This window comes from Larimichthys crocea, chromosome XXII (assembly GCF_000972845.2).
Source record: "Larimichthys crocea isolate SSNF chromosome XXII, L_crocea_2.0, whole genome shotgun sequence".
NCBI lineage: Eukaryota > Metazoa > Chordata > Actinopteri > Sciaenidae > Larimichthys > Larimichthys crocea.
This window is the reverse complement of record NC_040032.1, coordinates 22,338,423-22,357,641: the sequence shown is the minus strand read 5'-3', so window position 1 is coordinate 22,357,641 and position 19,219 is coordinate 22,338,423. Positions and strand designations below refer to the sequence as shown.

The window sequence follows — 19,219 nt, the reverse complement described above, 5'->3', positions numbered from 1 at the left end:
AGGAGAGCAATAAAAGAGCAGGATGCCTGAACCTCCACTGAGAGGCGCCAGAGATATATTACAGTATCTCATAGTCAACAAGTGAGAGTATGTTCCCTTAGTATTTATAGTTTTAATATTGTAGCTTAAATTTTTAACAGTGCATCATGTTATCTGTTCATCGTGAGTTTGTATGGAGAATCTGAACACCTGTAGTGAAATGAAAAGTGTAATATTTACTTCTAAAGTGAAATATAAGTAGCATAAAATGTAAAATTCAAACAAACAAACAGAAAACTATATAAAAATATACATTAAATGAAATGTAAGCTTTCTTTAAAGCATAAACGTTATTTAAACAAGTTTAATATGAAGGAGTTTTTATTACATGTGTTAAAATGTGATGTAATGCGATACAAATGTTATTTAATGAATGTAAACTTTGGTGAAATTGAGCCTCATTAGTTTATTTTTTAACTTTGCTGCCAAACATTACATAATGACACGACTCCTCTCTGTGATTGGCTGAGCGGCCTGTCAGTCAGTGACGCAGCGTCCAATGAGAGACGGCGGCAGGCGATACGAACTGGCAGCCGCCATGTTGTGTCTCCGGGGGCCCGGAGCGACGTCCGGTAGTAAACAGTAGATGACGTTACCGCCCGCTCGGCACTTCACAGGAAACGGACCGCAGCTGGAAGATGAGCCGTCCGTCCTCAGCCGGAGCCGGAGCCGGAGGTGGAGGTGGACTCGGGGCCGGGAAAGCAGGCGGAGGGAAGCACGGCGGATCGGGAGGCGCAGCTGCCGCCGCCGCAGCAGCAGCAGCCGCGGCCGCAGCAGCGGCAGCAGCCGCCGGTGTGGGCTCCGTGGCTGGGTCGGGGTCCGCTACCCCTTCTACCGCTGTGTCTCTGACCACGGCGGGTCTTCCCGGGCAGTCCCCGGAGCTCACGGCGCTGTTCGAGTGCCCGGTATGTTTCGACTACGTCCTGCCGCCCATCCTGCAGTGCCAGGCGGGTCACCTGGTCTGCAACCCGTGCCGCCAGAAGCTGAGCTGCTGTCCGACCTGCCGAGGCCCTCTCACCCCGAGCATCCGGAACCTGGCAATGGAGAAGGTGGCCTCCACACTACCGTTCCCCTGCAAGGTGAGCCACACACACACACACACACACACACACACACGAGCTGACCGCTCACTTGTGTCCACTTTTTTTTTGCACAACTTCCTCGTTCAACATGCTAACATGACAGGTGTGTGTGTGTGTGTGCAAGCGCGTGCCCCGTGACGTCACAGAGGTGCCACCAGAACCAAAACAAATCCGGACCCGGTTCATAAGAGGGCTCATAAACAGCCACGCAGTTTTTCAGACCAGTAACTTTTCTGTCGATAAAGAAAGTGAAAGAAAAGTTTGTGTCGGACAGCAGAGCTTCTCCAGATCAAAAGTTTAAAAACTCAACATGACGTGGACCATAGATAGATAGATAGATAGATAGATAGATAGATAGATTTATTTATCCCAAGCTGGGAAATTACAGTGCAGCATTACACACAGTGACAATAGACAACATAAGAATACACATATAACAGAACATACATACGAACTATACATCATAAAATATCAAAATAGCAATAGTAAATAAAATATATTGTACAAAAGTATATACAGCAAATTGGCAGTGTTGATTTAATGGACCTGTGGTGGGCTGAATGATGCCTGGCTGCTCAAACAAGCCACCTGTAAGGAATGGGATACAGTATTAATTAGTGTGTTTTCATTAGCCTGTAATAACCTGAGTATAAGAATCGTTGTTTTGTGTTTTTGTTGTCTTTTAAAGTGAGCCTTTTTATATCTACAGTGAGAGCGGGTCCTCTTCCACAGAGTCTGCCATGCTGGATCTAGATATGACCTTTTTTATTTTTTATGTGAATTTGGCTGCCAGAGTTTTTCCTATAGAAAAAGAGGGTGAGACGTCTGAGAGTTTTCATTTGGTTGCAATCTGCAACTTCACTTCTACACTAGAACTTTTTTTAATTATGCACAACTTTAAGCCTTAAAAAATTTGAACAGGTTGAGTTATATAAAAATTCACCCTCAGTACAGTTGTCATGAACGGGGAAATTAGCTATAGAGATCAAAACTGTTTTTTGTACCAGGCTGTAAACATGTTTATTTCTGCTGTGAAGTTGGACATTTTAACATTGGGGCTTATGGAGATTGATGCCAGTCTCTGCAGATTTTGGCACTTCCACATTGGCTTCACTTCACAGACACTGAGGTTGCCGCTTGGTTCTGAGGTGATTTTTAATTTTTCTTTCCTGCCCATCAGATCTGGATTATCAGGTTCTCTAACTTGAATCACTTTGTTGGACATTTTTGTGATCTGTTGCCGCTTCATTCAGCACGATGACAGAACGGCACACACTCCTGTCTGTCGGGTTCAGTTTAAAAGTAAATTCATACCAGCCATGTCATTCTTGCAGGTCGGGAAGTGGGCTAAATAATACTCCAAATTTAGCCACTTTGGCCAAAAGCGTCCATCCTCACTGTCCCTTCCCATGTTATGCTCATCCCATGCAGCTTTGGGTACAGAACACAACCCAACGGAGAGAAACAGCTCTGATTCAATTACAGGCACATTAAAGTTGAAGTGAGCTTCTTAGGTCGGCTGAAAGCTGAGGAGAAGGAGGAGAATTGAGCTGAGTGCTGAAAACTGATTAAAGCTCTTGAAATCACACACAGATAAACTCATCATCATATATCTGATTTATCTGCTGTTAGAACATGTTGAATTGAATCTCGTCATACGTCATAAATGAGACTAAAGGTCCGGCAGATTGATAATGTCACAGTGAGCGAGTTGTTGTGGCCCCTTGATTCCATTATTATTCACGTCAGCAGTTCTCAGTGCATCTAAATGTTGTTTTTTAATTGTCTAAATTATTTTTTCAATAATTAACAAAAGCAGTCAGATAAATCTGAACTCCTTTTTAATATAAAATGCTGCATTTATTCATCACTAGTATCTGTGTCCAGGACTCACATGTGATGGCGCCTCGACCAGTTTTACGCTTTGACTCGATCACTTGGACTCTGGTTTCTCTGTAGAGTTCAGGTGTCTCCTAATTAAGGTAACTTCCTCCTCAGCTGCCCTGTCTTTGAGGTCAATGTCATTTTTTTTCAGCCCTCTGGTTCACCTGTAGTCTCTTTGTGTAATAACGCTTTATAACTAACAACAACAATAAGTTTTCAACACTTAATTATGGATAAATAAATACAAAATACACCCATGTTGAATTTATATTTATGGATTTACCTTACGAAGTCTCCAGAAAGATGCTGCAGTTCATTGCTGAATCTGAAAACAGTCACACCAGAACTGACAGCACAATGTCCAAACAGTAAGAGTGCAGTCATATAGTCCAAAAAACATAAATACTAGATGTCCATCGCAGTTAGAGAAGGTTTGACCATCACACTAAATGTGATGTGCGTGTTTTATATATTAATTTGAATGAAGAGGATTAAAGCTTTTCGAGTTATCAAAAACATTTAGAGTTTTAAGTTTTTCTCTATAGCATACGGCAAACTTGAACACCTCCTGTGTGTGAATGCAACTCCACAGTCAACGGCAGAATTAACGCAGGAGATAAAGAGGAACAACCCACCAGCAGTTCGTCAGAGTTTAAGAGTGCAGCACAGTGAGAACACAGACCGGGTTTCATGAGAAGAGAGCGTAGAGTAACACCAAACTAGAGCAGGTTGTCCGTTAATCAGATGATCACCTCCTCCTCCTTCTACAGTCTGCACGTCCAAGCGTCCACTGCCACCTTGCAGGGCAGTCAATGCCATCAGTGTATGAATGTGGGTGAAAGGATGAATGAGATATGCAGTGTAAAAGTGCTTTGAGTTTTCACACCTCTGTTCACAGTCACATGCTCTCTCTGCTGCAGCCTGCATCACTTTTTTAATCAGTTGGGGGTTTTTTTGTCTGGTTGTGAGTGACTAAATGGTGCATTGCCTTTTTTTTGTGGGATGGCATTATTTCCTTCCTTAAAGCTCTTATCGTGACTGCTACATAAACACTTAAGGTTCATTTCACTCAGTCTTCCTTCCTTTAAGTCTCACTCATGCAGCGCTGCAGAGATATTAACAGTCAAAATATGTTGTAATTGGCATGGTTAAAACTGCGGTCATCAACATGCGGTCGATGAAGGAAGAAGAGCTGATCGTTCATACTCATACTGACAACCACACAGCGTGTGTGTGGTTGCTGTGAGGGTATGTGTGTGACCGTAATGTAGCTCTGTGGCTCGTATTTATTAGATTAATTAAGCCTTGTTTGGTTGGTTACAGCCGCGTTCACATTAATGAGGAGTTATTGAGCTTCTTATCCATGTGTTCTAATGGATTAACCTACTATTGATTCAATGAGAATGGTTTAAGATGATTTTTCTGTCGATTGACTAATTGATTAATAATTACAGCCCCTGACACACATTTAATATCATTAAACAGGTTGATGCTTTTATGGTTTGGGGTGTATTTGTAGTATTGTGACTTCAGTCCTGCATTTCATTAATGTGACGAATGTTTCGATGCATCGTGGTACAAATGCGTGACGATTCGCACCGGTTGACAGAAAAAAATGAATCGCGATTCTTTGCGCATGCGAGAGAAGTAGGATATGTTCTTTTTCTTCTTTTTTTAAATTAGAAATAGGTTACGTTATCTTAAAAAAAGTCACTGGTTGGTGATTCATTTGTTCAACGTCAGACGTCAAGTCACATGACTTACGCCACTTCGTAGGTACGGAGCACAGAACGAGGGAAGACATGGCGACGGTAGAAAATAGCTGTGAGATAGAGGATGCACCGAGCAGTTTGAAATCACCTGTGTGGCGGCATTTTGGATTCCCTATATACACAAATACAAATAAATAACACCCTGAGAAACGGACAGACAAAACCAAAGCAGCATGTAAATATTGCAAGAGACTGCTAACGTATAGCAGCAACACGAGCAACATGCAGCAGCATATCAGCCGCCACAACAGTGAGAAGCAAAGTAACATTATGCCACCTCGTGAGCGAAAACTGCACATTACACCAGTTAACACCAGTTTACTGTGAGATTGTTTCTAAAGAAAGGAGATATTTGTCATGTATTTTGCTGTTTAAGATGTAAGTTGCACTTTTTTATAAGAGAACACAAACTGTTTGAGAGTTTCTGTAAAGAAAGCACCTAAGATTTTTTTTCCTACAAATAAAAAGATAATTTTATTTGGTCAGAATTTGTCTGTAGCTCATTTTGATTAAAAAAAAAAAAAAAAGTGAACAAAAAATTGTGAACCGTATCGAGTCGTGGGTTGAGTGTATCGTTACATCCCTACTCATCAGCTTGGTACTTCAATTACTTCATGAATCAAATTTAAGTGTGACATCATAGCTATAAACAGTGACATCATGCACGGAAAGGTCAAGTTATGAAGCTTTGAGTTTGGATTTGCTGTATTTCCCCGTCTTTGTCTCTGTTAGACGGCCACAGATTGAAGTTTTTTTTGCTGATGTCTTTGTTGCAGTAAGTAAGTGTGTTCTCATGTTTCTCTCTTTCGCTTTGTGGATAATCTGTTGTTTAGATCGCAGGTATCGACTGGAAAATAAAAAGCTCAGTTTAAACAATAAGGGTCGAGTCTCAGTGGAACTGAAATCTCAAAATCTATTTATGTTCACTATTTTAAATTTGATGGAAAAGGGATACTCCTGATCTGCACTTCTACCATTTGGAGCCACGGTTGTGTTTTGTTTTTGAACCATTCATTTTACTTGCATCGTCACATTTAAGCTGTGATACGTACATGAACTACATACCAGGCTGACAGTGAAACAACATGTGTACAAGAAGTATAAAACATATTTTAAATAGCATTACAGCGATCTCTGAGATGTAGGGAGGTCTATTAAGTTAGTTAAATCCAGGACAGCTGGACTTGGTTGTAGATCCATGAAGACACTTAACCTGTTGTCCAAGAGGCTTCTTCAGTTTTGACTGATTGGCTGATGGGGAAACAGAGGTATTTAGCCTCAGTGGGATCATTACGAGGCCATTGTTTCCACATGGTTCGTTAGTGCTTCTTGTTGTTGTGACAACTGTCGTCAAAGTCTTTGTGGTCGTCGTGAGGTTTGATGTGAACGTCAGGCTACTGGTTCTCAAACTCCCGACATCCAAAATCCTCCTGCCTCCAATGCTGTGTCCAGATGTCTTCATGTGTCCGTCTGATGAACATGTTGTGAGAGGTTTAAAAGACAGATCTGTAGATCTGTAGTGCCATGCTATTGTTCTGCTCACCCACGTGTTTATTATCGTTACCATGGCAACAAGGTCACCTGGCGACGAAGAAGGTCACCTGACTTTGTCCTCCAAACACACATTTTAGTTAAAAACGCAACAAACGTGCCGGCGAGGGTGAAAATCGCAGCGACGGTCATCAGGTCGTCTTTGCACAACTACAGACGTGTTTTTAAATAGAAGAAGAAGAAGAAGAAGAAGAAGGTCGGAGGAGCAGGGAATTCTGGGAAGAGAACAAAAACAAAACAACAGCTGTCAGTGCACACACACACACACACACACACACACACTTATTATACAGGTACAACACACACTGCAGACTTAAAAGGAAGAAGAGAGTTGTGTGTGTGTGTGTGTGTGTGTGTGTGTGTGTGTGTGTGTGTGTGTGTGTGTGTGTGTGTGTGTGTGTTGGGGGGTGTCGACAGATGCTGGGGGGAGGAGGAGGCTGAGCGATACTCCCCTTTTATTCTCTCTCAGATTTCTTTCTCCCCGCCCCCACTGTGTGTGTGTGTGTGTGTGTGTGTGTTTGTGTTAATGTGTGTGTGCTGCAGCGCCTCTGTGTCGTGCGGTTGGTTGGAGGCTGACTGTTTTTCCACCGCTCAGTCAGAGAAGGAGAGAGAGAGAGAGGCTGAGAGACATTTACAGGAAGCAGAGAGAGAGAGAGAGAGAGAGTGTGTGTGTGCGCTGGTATTCTGTCGGACGGACGGACGGACAGACGGACGCCACACAGCTGAGCGTGTGTGTGTGTCGGTATCTGTGTTTTGGCGTGTGTGTTTGTCGTTTTTCTGCCACGGAAGAAGAAAAACAGTTTGTTGTTGTTTTTTTCGGCTGCTGCAGCAGGAGAGAGAGCGGGCGAGCGAGGTTCAGCTGCATTACTGCGTTTAGATCCAGGCGAGCTGGTACGTGTGATTGATCATATATTGGCTCTTGTATTGATTGATTTGTTGTTGGACAAACAGCAGTAAGCTGGTATTTTTGATATCTTATGGATTATTATCGTTGATGGTTTATGTTAATTAACATTGTCTGCTCTTTTTATTGTTATCATTCACTGATTAATCTGACAGTTATGAATAATTAATTGTTTAAAATGGTGACTTCATTGTCAATGGTGATCGATTATGCTTGACTAGTTGATCAATCATTTAGTCTTCAAAGGTCTTGTTTGATCCTCTGTTTGATTTTTATTCCAATACTGTAAAGAAACAAAGACGTGGCTCCGTCTCGTTCGATTAAGTTAAACTCTGTGTGAGTTTATCCTGTTGTCATTTTTCTGATCAATGCCGATCAATAACTGTCTCTGTCCTTATTTCTGTGGTTTCACAGAACAAAGTAACTTATAATGTCTTAACTTAAGAGAAAAATGATGATCAGCTGATGGTCACATCAGAGAACAGATGCTGTTTTTCTTGTTCAGTGATCAATCCACTGCTGATGAGCTAATGATCAGTTTTTAATGATAATGAGTTAAACCGCCTTTAATTATCAGTTACAGACGATTCATTTATCAGGTCATGGAGAGAAACAGACTTCACTTTTCATGAAGCAGATACATTTTTACCTCCTTTCTTCTCTCGTAACATCAGCTGCTGTTTCTCCTTCGTCGTCCTCATCACTCCCTCTTTTTTTCACCTCGTTTATCGACCATGATGTGGTCGATAAACTAATTATCAGAATCTTCAGAGACTCGGCTAACGTGACACTTAGTGACAGCTCAACTATGTACAAGTAGTAATTTGCCGGACTGGTGAGATGCTAAAGCCTGCAGGACAAGGAGGTCATGATGTGAGATCAGAGACAAGCTAATTAATATGCACACTCACTACAAACAACTGGTCAAGCAGTGCTCACGTGATCTACATGTAGTCATTGACCGTGTTACAGTCGATTACCCTCTGTGTTAATCTGTCGACGTGACAGACAGCTTCAGATTTTTCTATTTTTAAAAAATAATGAATGTATTAATGTCCCGATACTAAGAATCAAAAAGTGTCTCATCAAATGTTTCATCAGTTTTATTTAGAAAAGGTTCTTTTGGCACATTTTGCAGACAGTTTAACATCCCGGCTGTTGTTCTGGTGTTTAACTCTTAGACTTTACTGTTTGATAAACACAGACCTGAAGTCTAGATCTGATCCGGAGTTAATCCCAGACTCTGGTTTCATGTGTTTCACAAACCCAAACATGGTCCAGGCGTTTTAATCTCTGCTACATGATCTCCACGTGGCTCTGCAGGCTGAACAGCTGGTCACCGGCTGCTGTTTTTGTTCTGCCCGTCTGGTTAAAGTACGGAGAGCCAAGCGGGACAAAAAAAAAACTTCCAACTTGACATTCTGAAGTGAAGCGAGATGTGTCGTTTCGACATCCATGAGAGAAAAAGAGCTTATTTCACTCTACAAATGAAATATTTCAGTCGGCTTTAATAGAACAGAACTTTATTATCCTGAGAGAAAACATGCAGCAGTTACCGTGCAAATATAAAACTAATAACCGTTCACCTTTTGATAGCAACAGGTCCTTTAGCCTAAACCTGCACACGTGCAGCTCATTGGCAGTGTGTTAGATCATGAACAAGATAAACCAGCAGATAAATAAGTTCAGTAACTATGGTTATGTTTGTTTTGCTCTTGTCTAGTCCTGATTGAGGATTTTTAGGACATTTACAGGAAGGTTGTTTAACTCCAGAGAGCCGAGTGTCCCTGCAGGATTCTGGATCAGGGTCTTCTCATTGGATTTGTTCTGACGGTGATATCTGTGTTCTGCTGGCTGCTTGGAAGTAATCAAGGTGTGTTTGTGCGTCTGTTTGTGTGTGTGTCAGTCGTGTGTGTTTGATGCTGTGTCCGGCCTCCTGCCTGCCTCTCCTCAGGGAGTTGGCTCAGTGGCGCTGCCTGCTGGGCTGGCATCGCCATGGAGTCGGTTCACCTAGCGCCACAGGGCTAACCGCTAACACTGGACAACAACAACAACAACAACAACAGCAACAACAACAAGAACAAGGTTCAGAGGTCAAAGGCAGTCGACCTGTCGGCCGCACCAAACCCCTGCCAGGCAGTCAGGTGAGTCCTGGGCCAAATGGAGATCCATCCTGAGAGCATGAGCGATCCTGTAGCTGCACAAAAGTAGTTGTGGATATTCCCCGGTCAAACATGAGTTTTATTGGTCAGTTATTTATTTATTTATTGGTCTTGCAGCTGGTATACAAGTGTTAAAAATCAAGTCCTGGAATATCTGCTAGGCTAAAAACAAGTCTTACCTGGTCTGTTGTACGAAACAGTTTGGTCTTTGTCGTGGCTCGAAAACTGACACGAGAGAAACGTTCAGTCTCAACTTGACACTGACCATCTGCAGATTTAATTCAGATCAATCAGTTTTCGTTAGCTTCACCACCATCTTGACTGGAAGGGGCTCTATGTCAACATCTGCACGGTTGCCATATTGAACGCTTTTATGACTGACGATTTGAAAGCATTTGATAGCATATTTTTACTGAACATCAAATCACCTTCAAATTCCTGCATCATATTTCAGGTCTTCAGCCTGCTGCAGTGAAATCATCAGGATGCTTTTGGGTTTTTTTTTTCTCTTGGGCACGTTAACGACACCTCCAGACTGCTGTTCTTGTTATTGATGAGCTGACTTCATCAGTTTAATGACTCTGATTTAATTATTGATTTATAAAAACAAACTGACTCCGCTGATTTCCTGCAAGTGAGAAACCCTGAACTGGTCTGAACTCGGCATTGAGACACAGACACACACACTCACACACACACTCACACTCTTTGTCTCATGCTTTTAGCTTGATTATTATTGATCGAGCTGATGCGGGCTGAAGTGTTTTTTTTTTTTTCTTTTTGCTGTGTTGGTTTTTCCGCTGAGGTGGATCTGATGCATCCAGATCTCAGATCACTTTGAGAGTTAATGCTGATTGAAGCAGATGTTCAGCCTCTGGTTAACGACCTGTGCACATCTGTTTTTACTGAATATTCTCATGCTGAAGGCTGTGAAGGTCCCGCTATTGATCCAAACTGTAACTCAAACTTTTAACTCACAATTCAAGGTTGATCAATACACTGTTTGGTTTAGCTAAAAGAGGCTAAAAGCAGACTTGGTTATAATCTGCGGGTTTTACTGCTGGAGTCATTTGATCCATTATTAATATAAAATATTGATCAGTGCAGCTGTAATTCGAACCCTGTGGTCTTTGAGGACATTTTGTCTGGTCTTCACTTTCCTTAAAATGTCCTTGCCTCACACACACACAGTTCTGACTCCTGATGAGACCAGTGTAGGTTTATCTCTCTAAATCCTCTGAAATATTAATTAATGCTGCCGGATAAGAGGAGTGTGTACATGTGTGTGTTTGTGTTTGTGTATGTCGTATGGTCTGATGATGTGATTGATTTATTATTATAATTTTTTTTAAACATTTCCTGTTTTTTTTATCTATGATTTACTTGGCCAACAGTTCAGTTAAATCCAAATCCACATGTCTTTTTATCAAATATCATAAAGTAAAATTAAAGTTATTATTTTTTTTAGAAGTTTAGACACTACTCACTGCAGTTAGACTTCACACAGATACTACAAAAAGTCTTTCGTTTTTAAATTCGAAGCCAACTATGTCGTGAAAATTGTTGAGGATGCTTACAAAAAACCTGACAACTCTGACTTGCAGACTCAGAGTTTATTTGAAAAGAAACGTGGATACATTATGTGTTATTAGTCGTCCACCCCTTTTTTAAAAAGCTAATTTTAAATTAATTTTCATTTAATCTGCTTTGACTAAATAAATAAAAACAGGAATGGAAACCATCTTGGCATAATATTTGAATGACACAGCATTTATCTGATGTTTCCAGTTGATGCTCTGACTTGTTAGTATGAAAATTAAATTAGATCTTCTTTACTGGATTATGGCTCATAGTTATTTACACCGTCATTTAATCTGGAATTAACATGAACCATGACTTTTAAAACATTTTATAAACTCCTTTTTATTGGAGAAAGAGTTTCTCTGTCATCACTTAATAAAACAAAAAGCATTTTGGTCTCTGCGTTGTTGTATTCAAGCTCGCTGCCCTTTTCCAGCTGCTGCTGCGTTGTGACCTGCAGCTGATGAATATATAATGAGGCAAACACTGAGCCTCCCGCTGTGTCACCTTCCTCTGTGTTCATCACTAATAGATGATTCAAGTTATCAATAGATCAAACGGTGCAGTGATGTCACCTCAATCGCACAAGCTCAAACTTTCTTTTTTATTAAAGTATTTTTGTTAGAGTATTAGAGTTTTGTTCTGGTTCTAGGTCACCTTTGAGGTTTTATTTTATTTATGATCCAAGCCAGTAAAATGTAAAAACCAACAGCTGAAAAAAGAGTCTGTATTACTTAATAAAAAAACTGCAGGAGGACCTGATGAAGGCAAAATCTATCAGAAGAACATTGGAAGCAACTGCAGAAACCTTGAAAAGAACAAAAAGTCGACTTGAATATGCAAGAAAATTGTGCACAGGCACATGGGTGATGGGTTCAGGGGCTGTTTGGACCTGTGGATCATTGGTATGGATCGAGACCATGAACTTGGAGGTTGCTCCGACCTATTGTGGATGTTTTTCCATGGATGTATGAAGAACTGGACACAGTGTTGGAGGTGGGGCTCCGTTCATTCCTGTGGAAGCTGCTCAATGGAGCATGAAGGATGCGGCGCTAACTGGTTTAGCCCTCCACTAATCTCTATAAACAGATTCTGCATGTGAATGCAGAATCTGGACCAGGGTTTGGACACCAGAAATGTTCTGGTTTCTCTTGTAGTTTCAGTAGTATTGACCAATCACATTTGAGTGGCCTTTGGTTACAACAGTCCAGGTGGAGAACAAAAAGTCGAAGACACATTGCCCAGAATGCAATCTGAGAACTCATCATCATCTGACAACTGTTTTGTTTTTATTAACTTCTTTTTAAAGTTGTCTGCACTTACATACAGATATATGTTCATAGAAATAATAAGAAATGTGTCTTTCTCACGTATCAAGCTGTTAATTGGACTTTGCCCAGATATCTGGTATCTGTTTTCCAGATATCTGCTGGCTACACAGGAAGTCCTGGAACATTGTTAGTTATCTACAATTAAAGGCATGGCCACTTTGAGAGGTGGTTGGCTTCGGTAATAAGGTTTAATTTAGCCCACCTCTGCTCCAACCACCTCTTGAGATTATTAGATTAGCCGGAAGCTGGTGGAGGCAGGACTGCCAAGATGGTGATGCCACACTCAGCTTCTACATCCATATTTTATACAGTCTATGAGTAAGATGAGCCATTTCTTTCGATTGTGATGCTCAGAAACATGTATCCACCATTTTACATCTGTGGGGGAAAAGTGTTTTTGGGCTTGTGTCCATCACAGGCCCGTACTCTTGCTTGGCGGCTTGTATTTTTGGGGTGAATTTGATCATGTGACTGGCAACAAGGATGCCGTCACTGTGTAATCTGAAGCTTGGTATTCATTGGACCATGATCCTGAGCAAACGTCCAAGTCAAGCCAAGCCTGTTTCAGGAATTGTTCTGTCTCTGTCTTAAACAGTCAAATATATTTGTTATCTACCTCTCTTTGTTTTGCCATGGCCTAGTTTATGTTTTCAGTATTTATTCACATCAAATCTTGCAGGGAGTTGAATAGTTGTGATCAGCTGTTTGTCAAAATATGTGTATCTCAGATATTGTTGTTGCACGGATCAGCTCTGGCTACAGTCCGACAGTCTGCTCTGTGGTTTCATGTCCTCACAGCAGGTCGTGTTGCTGTTTTCTGTCCCGTTGACAGATCAGATCTGGGTCAGCTGCGGTAAATAAGAAATTCCACCACACCTGAGTAAACAAAACCAGAGAGAGAGGTTAGGATGACATACGTCATCTATCGTCCTCCGACTGCTTCTCCCAGTTTCCTCTCGAGAACAAGTGGAGGTGTTTCTAACAGGGCACAATCAACCACATCCTCCTGAAGTGAATCCACAGTAGCAGGTTTAGAAACAGTCTGTCAGTGTCTGTTTTTTATTACCTAGAGACTTTCATACATATTTTTAGTTGAAAGGTCTCTTGGCTCTCCTGGCTGATCTACTTGTGTATTAAAGGAATTAGATCTGAAACAATCACTTGAAATCTGTTATTTTGGTAACTTTTTAAACAACAATGTTCAAATTTTTCTATTTTGTTTGAGGATTTCTAAACTGAATATTTATATTTACAATAACAGCCTCTTCACAAGGTTCCTTTAGTAGCTGTTCTGGAGCTTTTTTTTTAATTGTAAGTATTCAAATTTCCATTTCTTCTTTGGACTTTAAATGAAAGACATCACTTGGACACTTCAATTTCAGTCTGATCCAATCAGAATCCAGTGTCCTGAGTTTAAACTGACCAATCAGCCTTCTGATGTCTGCAGATGATTTAAAGCAGCAACTCTCTCTCCTCATGTTTATGTATGCCTCGCTCTCTCTGTGCGGTGAATCGCGTTCAGATCTTCAAACAGCATCACAAATGCCGCCGCTGCCTCTCGCCTCCCTCGAGTCCCTCTCTGTCTTCCTGAGCTCCTCATCGTCTCGCTGATTTCATACCTCATTTACCGTCCTCATCAGTGCTCCCCCCTGTCGTAGACCGCTATAGGCTCCTGGTCTATCTATAAGTGCCTTGTTGTTCAAGATAAAAGAAGAGGAAGAGGAGGAGCAGGGAGGGGGAATCCCATCACTGTGACCTTCAGCTGCATCTCAGCAAATTTAAGGAGAAAGCTGCAGCCATTTGTTTGTAATCTGCTCCTCAGGAATAGAAACACAGATGTTATTTATATCAGAGCTTCATCTGGATAATTTAAATAAGCAGTTAATTAATTCACAGGCAGACAGGAAAATACAGCAGAATATCAGTGTGTATAGTGTGTATAAGGGCTTTATTAAATATGAAGCTCATTTGTCTTTGATAGAAAATTATAAATAATTGTGTTCTCACAAGCAAACCAACAAAATTAGAGACACAGATGGAGTTCCCAAAATAGAAGGGAGGCCATTTTGACTAACATGCTACTAACAATACTAACAATATTATTAACTGCTGAAATGGAGGTTTTTCTGCTATGAGTCAAAATGACTGCTGTGAAAATGCTTGAAGAATGTGATTAATATTGGTAAGAAAAAATAGTGCTCTGATGCTGAAGAAGAACATTCATTCATAAATAAAACACATGTAAAATAAATGCAGACAAGTTCAAATCCAAAGTAAGAAAAGGCCTGTCTTTGTCTTTGTCTCTGCACCGATAATCAACAGATTCACTCCTCAGCTCAGCAGCGTCTGAAAAACTTACTTCACTTTTTAGAGAATGAGAGATTTATTTATAACCGAACGATTCCGTTTAACATGGTAGAGCTGAGAAATTGTCTCTGTATTCATTAAAATATCTTTCTGATCTTGATATTTGCCTATTTACTGTTGTACAGGAAATTATGCAGCCACAAAGAATAAATTGTGGTTTTGTTAATTTAAAATATGACAATTTAAAATGTGCCAATGATTTCCATCAGCAGGAAGGTGTCCACATATCAAGCTGGAGAACAGTGTTTTAGTAGAATACTCAGTCTCGTATTTGTGTCCTCCCTGCAGTACTCGTCGGCCGGTTGTCTGCTGACGCTTCACCACAGTGAGAAGCCCGATCATGAGGAAGTGTGTGAGTTCAGGCCGTACACCTGTCCGTGTCCCGGAGCTACCTGCAAGTGGCATGGATCGCTGGAGGCCGTCATGCCTCACCTGATGCACGCACACAAGTCTATCACCACACTGCAGGTCAGCACCAAAACTTAAAACTTTCTTGGTCCAGGTCTGGAGGATATGGTTGGTGTTATTGTTATTGAACATTTGAAGGGTTGAAACTGTTGAAAGAGAGTTTAGAACTTCTTTGGAAGAGGTAAGGGAGATAAATGCTAAAATGTGCGTGACGTCTTTCTCTTTGCAGGGGGAGGACATCGTCTTCCTGGCGACAGACATCAACCTGCCGGGCGCGGTGGACTGGGTGATGATGCAGTCTTGTTTCAGCCACCACTTCATGCTGGTCCTGGAGAAGCAGGAGAAATACGAAGGCCACCAGCAGTTCTTCGCTGTTGTGCTGCTCATTGGCACCCGAAAGCAGGCAGAGAACTTCGCCTATCGGCTGGAGCTCAACGGCAACCGACGGCGGCTCACCTGGGAGGCCACGCCGCGCTCCATCCATGACGGGGTTGCGGCTGCCATCATGAACAGCGACTGTCTAGTGTTCGACACCTCCATCGCTCATCTATTTGCCGACAACGGCAACCTGGGGATCAATGTCACCATCTCCATGTGCTGAACGGCAGTCACAGTCAGTATCCACAAACAGTAGATGGACATCACGATGCAGGATCAGTTTGGGAGCCAGGGAGGTGTCGAGTCCACCTGTCTGGTTCTGTGGTTACAGGGACTCCTGTGCTGTAAACATCCTGTGTCGGTGGTGCAGCTGGCTGAGCAGCTGGAGTCATTTATGAGGAAAAACATTTGAAGCGCTGAGAGACAACTTCTCAAACGACTCAGAAGACCAGCTCCACCAGGTGTGATGTCTGTGTTTGGTCTTTGATGAATTACAGGACAGAACGGGTCGTCCTCCTGTCCCTCGATTAGGCACCAGAGGAAAAGTGGAAGAAACCTCCACCAGTGTTGAGCATCAGGCCTCTGTCCTTTGGGAAACGATGGAAAAAGAGGTCAGGCCTGCTGTTTTGACCAGCACCTGTCCAGACCTGGACATCTGGACTCAACAGAAGCCGAGCTGTTATGAGTTTATTCGCCTAAGCAGAAAAGATTCTGGTCTCAGGCGCCACATCAGTCTTCCCGTTGGCCCGATGTGTTCACAATATTCTGGTCTTTGCTGGCAGCACTGGTGCTTTCAGCCAGGGTCCAATCCACAGTGTCCACCAGCAGAGTCTATATAACCGTCAACAGCTGCACTGACAAATTGGCTATCTTACGTTAGCGTAGCTTATTGAAGATAGATTGGTATTGGTGTGTTTGTCAGCTGATAAGTAACAAAAAGCTAGTACGGTGTCTCCATTGCAGTTTGTCTCTAACAGGTTTATTTTCACACTGTAAATGTCATGCTTAATCTGTATTTTAGTCAATATCCTTTAATCGATCAGGCTCAAGATTCTTTATAATGTTTTGTGTTTGACCGATGTATCGTTACAATACAGTCCCAACAAAGTAAAGCTGGGGTCCATCTTCAAAGTCTTCGACTCGGCTGCTTGAAAAAGGCTGCTGGCAGTTCAAGTAAAGCAGAATAATGTGAACACGCCTGTTCAGTAAGTGGGGCTGAGTGGAAGGCTGCTGGTTCAGATCCCTGCAGGTCTATAAGACTGGACTGATGGCATCGAGCAGCGTTGTGACTCTGCAGGCTCGTCTCTCACATTTTTGGAGGTCAGTGTTCGACCTCTGTGGGAATTGGCTGAGCTGCAAAATCCAGTTAATCCTCAGACCTTCTTTAATCTCAGATAAAAGCAGTGAAATGGAGGAATAATCCTCAGATCCCTCTTCCTGCAGTTTGTTTAGCCGCCAGCGCCTTACTTTTCTACCGCCAACCTCCTCCTCTTCTTCTTGTTCAAGGTCTTTGTGAGGGAGTCGTGGTGCTGAAGTGCTTCACCTACCCAGTGAAACACAACCGAGCCTGTTTTACAGTATGACAAACATATTTAAATTTATTTTTTAATTTTAAAAATCAGTAACACAATGGACGGACATTATTCCCTTTATTTAGCTCAAAGCGCATATGGCATTGTGGATAAAAAACAAAACAAACAAACATTAAAAAAAAACATTCCTTGTCTATAAATGTTTGTAGCAACTGACCAGGAAGAAACCAACGTCACAAGATACCTCCGACTACAGACACGTCTGTAACTGAACCGTGAACCCCTCAGACCTCAGCGGCGTTTCCTCTTTGTTTGGTTTGCTAGAAAAAAAAACAATGTTAATTTCAAAAAAGCGTTGACCTCAATAAAGGCTCAATAAAGTCATCTAAAAAAAAAAGCCATATCCATTTTACTGATTTACAAAATATTTTCTAGCCACTCTCCAGCCAGAGATGCTGCACAACCCATGAATTTAAATTGCCGTTTTCAAGCCCGGTTAATTGCAAACAGATGATGGGCTGTGGCGAATAATCACAATGTTTGCTAGCGAGAAAATTGTGCAATTGCTTGTGAGTGTTGTTGAAGCGGCAGAGTTGATTTGTTCCAGTCCAGTGAGTCACTGTTAAGAATAGTAAACGGTACGAAAGAAAGAAAAGTAAACGTTGATCTATGGAGCTGTTAAATTCCACATTTAATGGAAAGAAACTTACTTTTAATAGCTGAGCTGACATTAACTACTGAGTTAATACTCTCACATACAGATTATATTCTGGTGTGGCATCGCTTAATCTGTTGCATGTTGGCGAGCTAACTAATTAACATCTTGGCTGAAACTCATTACCTTACAAGCTTTTAGTTAGATAGTAATCTAGAAAACAAATGTTATCCAACCACTTGTGCATCTTAATAAAGATTTTAGTCAGCTAGTTAACAGAGAACACAGTCAAAGTACAAATAAAATAAATGAATAGCTTGTCTTAACATCATTTTAACTTTAACTTTTAATACCACTTGTAAACTGTAAGGGAGGACTGACTTGGCAAATCCTTTTTCTTTTCCTGCTGCATCAGAAAGCTTTAAAGACTCATTCATTATAGTACTATTCATTAAAATAGAGATTATTCATGGTCCTCTGTGCTTTATTTTCATTAAATCCAGGTGATTTTGGATGTCTCACTTAAATCTGATCGCTGCCGTTTTTTTTGCTGAAAAATAAACACAGAGGAAACGCTGCTCTCTGATAATCACTTCCACTCAACAACTCGCCGACTTTCTACAAAATGTTTGAAAATATTGTAAATGAAGTTATAATGACAATATATTTTCTAAAAACAAAGACTGCTGCATTTATTCCTCGTGCTAATTTTGACATGTATTTGTGTTTGTTCAGGCGTACAACGATTTTTTGAAAGTAATATTTTGTAAGCTGTTCATGACGTTGTTAATTCTCTTCTGTTCTGCTGAACTGTCACACCTCAACATTATAACTGTTACACCATGGACTACTGTTCATTCATAGTGAAGTAGAAAAGTGTATTCAGGTCTAGTATGGACATGAAACTCTCCTGGTTGAATGTTCGGTACAGAAAATGAACATCTGTGGTAGAAAATATGTTGGTTATTTGATTAAAACTCAAAAAGCCTGTGGATGTAAAAGTCAACTACGACTCCCAGAGTGCATTTCAGTAACATAAATATCTAATCTAGATTCACACTCACACTTAAATTTGCCACAAGCTAAAAAATTGTTGAAACCTGATAAAATATTCAGCATTTTGAATCCATTTGGGATTCAATTAATAATCAGCAGCAGCTGAGGCTCATGGGTATTGTAGTATTTAGAGCCGTCCACCAACCTGAAAGGAAAAAAAACTGTAAAATACAGTGTTACCAAAATGTGTCTAATTCTCTCCTCTTTGAAGAGTTTCTGTCATGGCAGTGGAACAATTTAAAAATATCAGATCTATAATCAATAAAAAAAGTGACTGGTATCGTCTTTACATCATCCGACTGTGATAAGAGGATGTTTTTGTTATCAGTGTTGTGTGATGTTTCTATAATAAATGATTGCAGTTTGTTTGTGTGATTCTCATCTTTGCTCTGTTTTCAGAATGAGGCAGATATGAAAAATATTATTCATAACTTTGATTTCATGTGTATATAATCACCTGAACATACAAGACAATTTTAATGGATGGTGGCCGCTGCAAACACGTTCCTTTAAAAGC

The 19,219-nt window shown here is 41.1% G+C and overlaps 1 protein-coding gene across 1 annotated transcript; it reads left to right on the top strand.

Annotated features, from left to right (window-relative positions):
- The first annotated feature begins 302 nt into the window (after window positions 1-302).
- siah2l (seven in absentia homolog 2 (Drosophila)-like) lies at window positions 303-19,068 on the top strand. The gene is made up of 3 exons (XM_019276230.2): window positions 303-1,118; window positions 14,962-15,141; window positions 15,311-19,068. The coding sequence occupies exons 1-3, from the start codon at window positions 678-680 to the stop codon at window positions 15,680-15,682; spliced, it is 993 nt and encodes a 330-aa protein (XP_019131775.1). The 5' UTR covers window positions 303-677; the 3' UTR covers window positions 15,683-19,068.
- The last annotated feature ends 151 nt before the right edge of the window (window positions 19,069-19,219 follow it).

Excerpts from the sequence above, each read along its gene's own strand:
- siah2l (XM_019276230.2), top strand. The coding sequence starts at position 678 with ATGAGCCGTCCGTCCTCAGCCGGAGCCGGAGCCGGAGGTGGAGGTGGA. Across the intron at positions 1,119-14,961 it reads CACTACCGTTCCCCTGCAAG|TACTCGTCGGCCGGTTGTCT; the intron begins GTGAGCCACACA and ends TCCTCCCTGCAG. Across the intron at positions 15,142-15,310 it reads AGTCTATCACCACACTGCAG|GGGGAGGACATCGTCTTCCT; the intron begins GTCAGCACCAAA and ends TTCTCTTTGCAG.